General features: G+C 50.5%; 1 protein-coding gene across 1 annotated transcript; it reads left to right on the top strand.

The window, feature by feature from the left end:
* The first annotated feature begins 2,628 nt into the window (after nt 1-2,628).
* LOC109768875 (BTB/POZ and MATH domain-containing protein 2-like) lies at nt 2,629-3,851 on the top strand. The gene is made up of 2 exons (XM_073495858.1): nt 2,629-2,708; nt 2,779-3,851. Exons 1-2 carry the CDS (start codon nt 2,629-2,631, stop codon nt 3,761-3,763), a joined length of 1,065 nt encoding a protein of 354 aa, XP_073351959.1. The 3' UTR covers nt 3,764-3,851.
* Nucleotides 3,852-6,186: the final 2,335 nt, after the last annotated feature.

Here is a 6,186-nt window from a genome sequence, read left to right on the forward strand (position 1 = left end):
AATCAGGAAAATTAATGTTTGTTATTTTGGATAAATCCGAATTTGAAGAATTGAATAAGCTAGTATATTTGCAGGCCACAGACCAACCACGAAAGCCCATAGAGTCACCCGATCGACGATCCATTCAGCAGTATCCATCCATGAGACCATGACCGAGATCCAGCCGTAATGGTAATAGACTCTAACCTCTATCCTTGCGTCTCGGCTAAAATCCCAACTGCCTTCCTTCTAAGGGCATGTACAACGGGTGCGCTTACAATCGGCGTCAGGGTTCGTCCGATTTGGTCAAATCACCCCCCCCCCCCCCCCATCCCAGGATTTGGGCTGGCATCGATGCCGAGCCAGTCGCCGAGCGCTTAGCCTATTTTTTTTCACGCGACCCTTTTTCTCCGTTCGGATCTGGCAGCGGGCGCTACCTACAGCGCTACAAATCGGCAACCGCTCAACTAACTCAGCTGGTCGTTGTACTAAAAACCAGCTCTACTCAACTAACTTAGATGATTTCGTTTTGCAGCTGGACAAATAATTCTTTTCTTTCCTCTTCACGCACAACAATAATCTAGAATAAACTATAGAGCTTGTCAATCTATTATAAATCTACATGAAACCTGAATACTTACAATAAAAATTGAATTGATACAAAATAAATGTGTAAAAATGAAATGCTTATGGTTGCCAAGCTGGCCCAACAGGGACAAAGATCCCAATCTTAAAACCTGAAAGCACGGTGAGATAAAGTTAGAAAAATATATGCCAAGTTACTTCAACCGTTCTTTCAGTCATACACGGTTAAATCGGCCTAACTAAATCATGCATGCAGTGCTGACTAAATCATGCATGCAGTAAAGCTATCTCGTTATATATAGTCCTAGTTGCAGGTTCCAGTTCCACGCCCATCCCAAAAATTTCTGCTCATACACAAGCACAATCCTACTCAAATCTGGTACAAGCTTTTGTTCATACACATCACATCTTTCAATGGATATCGGCCATGCCAACATCGGAGACATACACTTACAATGGACCGAAGAGGATAATCTATGCCTGGTAAGTCATTTGTTTAATTATTAGTAGTTACTATATCATGAAAAGCTTGGCCTAACAACATTTTCTGAATTGAGTAGGTAAATGCTTGGTTAAATGTTCCCACTGATTTTGTTATTGGCAATGAAAACACTGCACGGGATTTTTGGAATCAAGTCGCTGAAGAATATAACGCAAATACCGCTGATAATCGAAGAAGACAACCTATCCAAATCAAACGCCGTTGGAGTAAGATGAGCTCAGAAATTCTGCTATTCGATGGCATGTGGCGCAGGGTTGACGATGCATTCACAGCTACTGGAATATAACCAGGACTTGGTTTCCAAATCTCTAGAGATGTATAGGTTAGAACAAAATCAATCATTCAAATTTCTCCACATGTGGATGTTCATACGGAACTATCCCCAGTGGAATGCAATGTACTGTCGAGTCAAAAAGCCATGATTTAGATAATAAATTGTTGTTCTTATTCCAAGTTGTACTCCCCAAATTTGTTTTTTTTTGCGAGTTTTTTTTTTGGCGATTCCCCAAATTTCTTTTTAGGACTATGTAAATCAAAGATCAGTCAGTTTGGAATATGCCAAAAGTTTAGATCACCAAATATTGTTCTCATATGATAATTAAAATTTCCTTCATGCAAGTATTGTTCTATCCAGAAAGAACATGGCGCCTACAGATCCCCATATATAGTTTCATGTGTGCATCTCAGCACCAACCAAATCAATAATTCAGGGATTAGTACAGCGAGGGGTACGGAGATTACCTCGACGCCGTACGTGATGGCGCTGCCGGGTGAGCTTGGTCGTCCTGTACGCCTCGTGCTCGAGTGCCGCTCCCTCCTCCCACCTTCCAGTCCGCCAGCCTCACCGCGAGCTCCCCCGGCCTCGTCTGAGTCCTCTCCATGCCGGAAGGCGCGGCTGCTGCCTGCTCTGCTCTACTGCTTCCTCCCCCCTCCTGACCATCAGCCTCGACGCGAGCTCGTCCGGCCTCGTCCCCATGCCCATGCGGCGCGGCTGCTTCCTCCTCCGTGAACACGGCGCCCTCTTCCTATCCGTCAGCCTCGCCACCATCCCATCCGGCCTCGTCTCCATGGAGGAAGAGGCGGGCTGCTGCATCCTCCGGCCGCGCGCCGCCATTCGCCGTGGCTGCCATCTAAGGGTGGGGGAGGTCGGCCTGCAGGTCTTGTCCCACTCGCTGGATCTGACGAGAGATGGTCTTGTGCAGAAGGGTGTGGAGAGTTCGAGAGGATAGAGCTAGCTGAATGAGGACTGAGCTGAGTGGGTAGCAGGCTGGCAGAGCTGGTTCGTTGTTCGGTCAGACGGTGGCGTCGACGCTTCGGTTTGTGCGTTGGAGGGACGGGCGCTTCACACGTTCGTCCAGAAGAAAAGAAAATCAGATAAGCGCTCAAATAGCGCTCGTGCGTTGCAAGCCCAATCGCTTACACCGATGCTTCCCCCTAAATTAATTTTCTTTTTAACGCAAGCGCCCAAATAAGCGCCCGTGCATTGGAGATGCCCTAATAAACTCATCAATCAATGGAAGCCAGGCACGCAAGATCTTGTGCAAGGAAAATCGCTAGCCGCCATGAGCTGTGTCATGTCCAGCTCCTCCACCCTGACTCCCTCCGCCGCCGCCGCCGTCAAGCCTCAGACCGTCTCACCCAGGTCAGCCTCGCATGTTCTACTTCTGTACATTAACATGTACCCGACATACCAAGGGCTCGGCAAACGGCAGGTGCGTCAAATCGGAGACCTTCCTCGCCGGAGGCCGTCGCTGGTACGTCGAGTTCTACCCCGACGGCCACGGCCCGCGGGACGCTGGCTGGATATCCGTCTTCCTCTTCCTCGTCCCGGCCGGCGCCTACGAGGTCGTGACGACGCAGCTCAAGATCAGCCTGCTCGACGCCCACGGGAAGCCGGTGCCGTCCTACGGCAGCGGAGGTGCGTGGAGGTGCTGCGCCTTCTCCACCAATCAAGGGTCGTGGGGTTACTCTCGGTTCATCACCAGGGCTGATCTCGGGAGATTAGGTCACGTGTCGTGGGAGAACGGTGGTTTCAGCGTCCAATTCGATATCATCGTGTCCAAGGAGACTTCCACTGAGTACGTTCCTGTTCGCATGCTAGTGCCGCCGCCGGATATCCTCCATGATCTCGGTCAGCTCCTCTCCACCGGTGAAGGGGCCGATGTCACGTTCGAGGTCGGCGGTGAGATCTTCGTCGCACACAGGTGTGTCCTTGCCGCTCGTTCCTCCGTCTTCAGGGCAGAGCTTCTGGGTCCAATGAAGGAGAGCACATCAATGTGCGTGCACATAAAGGACATGGAGCCAAATGTATTCAAGGCATTGCTTCATTTTATCTACACCGATTCCGTGCCTGAGATCGACGATGCTGATGCACTAAGCATGATCCAGCATTTGCTTGTTGCCGCGGACAGGTACGGCCTCAAGAGACTGAAGTTGACCTGCGAAGAGAAACTATGCACTTACATCAACACTAGCAGAGTGGCCACTACAGTGGCACTCGCCGAGCAACATGCTTGTACTACACTCAAGGAGGAATGCTTCAGATTCCTCGAGTCATGTAACAATAGCATGCTGGATCTGATCACACGGAGTTCTGACTTTGAGCATCTCGCAAGAAGTTGCCCGTCTATTATCAAGGAGCTTATTCCCAAACTTCCTCGCAAACCCCCTTGTGTAACAAACTATGGCAACATGTAACTAGCTACTCCCCTTGAGTATATATTGAGGAAATTGCCAAAGTCCGCATTTAGTGATCAACTGATGTCGATGAGGATGCACATGATGGCCAAAGAAAGTACTGGACTGCTATCTTTTTGCTTGGTCACGGTGCACAAACACACCTTTTTATTTTATGTTTGAGTATTACTATGGAGTCATTGATTATTTGAATCATCGAATTTTGTGCTGTGCTGCCAATGATCTAGGTATCACCGAGTTTGCAGCTGATACATTATTATTAAATTACATGACTCAATTGGATCCCAAGGGGGTTAGTTTACTTCTGTTGCTTAAAGCTTTGTGCCTATCTCTATCATTCTTCTATGTGTCATCCTTTCAGCTAGTATACATTGTTCATCCGTAATGAATTCTACACAAGAAGAAGATGTCATACATTGTTTCTCTGTAATGAATTCGACAAAAGAAGATGAAAATTCCATTTATTCGATTATCTTTGTTGTACTAATTCCTCTTTGCGTAAAGATGTAATCTTGAAAATCTATCGCTGATATGAAGAAGGTACTATGATGTTATGCATTTGTACGGAGCTTCTGGCTGAAGGTCTTTGCTAGTACCGAAGATAGATACATAGCAGACTTAAGGATTCAATCCAATTGAACCTTCATCTCCCCAATCCAAAACCCATTTTGCGCTGTCAATTCTATTTGTGATGTTAGTTATTAACTCTGATAATTGGTGCACAATATGCGGTTTAGATCAGATTCTCGGCATCCAAGCTTAGCATCGATGATGTGTTGTATGTGTACGTAAACATATACTACTATATTTTTTGGTTTGTATGTATGCTGTGGTAAGCTGGTTTAGTACAGATGCATCTGGTATAGTCAAGGCTTGCCTATGTATCCTAAAGATGTATCTGGCATCATCACATATACAGATGCACTTGGTACCTTTGTAGGAAGGTACATTTTTTTGCGAATACTGAATAGTAGGAAGGTACATTTAACTAATGATAACTCACCCGCAAAAAAAACTAATGATAACTTAAATTAACACAACTCACATGAGAGTAGAAATATGGTTTTGTGACGAAGGTGAAACAATTTAAAGTTTCCGTGCCCATTTGCCAAATTGGGATATCTGAAATTGTCGTAATGATTTCGGTTTTTACAGGGTAGGAGTTTCAAACTTCTTACATGTCATGTGCCACTCGGGTCCTCTCCCACCTCTCCCCTGGGTCGCCCCCGTGCGGCGACCAGGGGGGAACCCTAGCGCCGCAAGCCCTCGGCTCCCTCTCCCACCTCTCCTGCCCGCCGCCAGGCAAAGCCCGGTTGGCGTCGGCGGCGGCGGGATCTCTCCTCCCTGCAGCGGCCGGACCTGGCGCGGGTGGCGTTCGGCGGCGGTTGGCGGCGCGTTGGCGACGGGGCGCGCTGGCGAGGACTCAGGGGGCGACAGCAGGAGCTGCTTCCCCCGGTGGTCGCGTGGGGGGCCGTTTGGGGCGCTCCTATGGTGGCCGTGGTCGATCTGTTTCAGATCTGACCACCGGTGCCTCGGGCGGCGCGGGGATCAAGGGGCGGCGGCCTCGATCGGTGGCGCGCGGTGCGGCTTGCCTGGCGGGCGGCACCCGCGGGTGCAGATGGGGGGCCTTCCACGGCTGCGTGGGCGGCGTGGAGGCGGCGGCGCAACGGCGGCTCCTCGATGGCCGATCGGAGTTCCATGGGAGGCGTCGTCTCCGACTCGATCTACTCCGGTTCATGCTGGCTACGGTAGCGACTACGGTCGATGCCAATACTGCCTGGATGGATCTGGCGGGTGGGCATGGATCCGGGGGAAACTCCAGGCCGGCGTGGCGGCTGCACCAAAGTCGACATCCTCGGCGCCGATTCCCTTCCTGGAGGCTTCGTTGTGGATCATACGCCCCCCACCAAAGCCTCTATTGCTCTGTTTGGGCGACGATGGCACTTTGGTGTCGTGTTCCTTCGTGAAGGCGTCTGCCGAGGACTGCTCAGGGTGGTGGAGTTGCTGGTAGTTCGGAGTCGATGCGAGATAGCATGTAGGTGGAGCGGTGTGGCATGGCATCAACAGTATCATCGACAGTGGGTCTCGGCGGCATGGCGCAGTGGAGACTCGGCGTCCGACGCACGGAGATGGACTCGCGTAGGAGGAGGAAGCTGTTGGCGTCGTGGTGGCGTCGATAGTAGCTAGACCGTGCAAGGTAGATGCAGCAGTACAGCTCTGAAGATGGATTGGTGGCAAGGGTTGCGGCGGCCTCATACCCGGCAGGCGTCCTGGTTGAGGAGCACGCCGGACTGGTGGGTGCCCATACCCGGCAGGCGTCCTGGTTGAGGAGCAAGCCGGATTGGCGGGTGCCCATACCCGGCAGGCGTCCTGGTTGGGACCTCTGGTCTTAGATGTTAGGTCTGGCTGCGATGTCTGTTTGG

This window comes from Aegilops tauschii, chromosome 3 (assembly GCF_002575655.3).
Source record: "Aegilops tauschii subsp. strangulata cultivar AL8/78 chromosome 3, Aet v6.0, whole genome shotgun sequence".
Classification (NCBI taxonomy): domain Eukaryota; kingdom Viridiplantae; phylum Streptophyta; class Magnoliopsida; order Poales; family Poaceae; genus Aegilops; species Aegilops tauschii.

Bases quoted from the DNA above. Each gene is read 5' to 3' on its own strand.
- LOC109768875 (XM_073495858.1), top strand. From the start codon at position 2,629: ATGAGCTGTGTCATGTCCAGCTCCTCCACCCTGACTCCCTCCGCCGCC. The intron at 2,709-2,778 runs GTCAGCCTCGCA...GGCAAACGGCAG, and splicing joins CCTCAGACCGTCTCACCCAG to GTGCGTCAAATCGGAGACCT.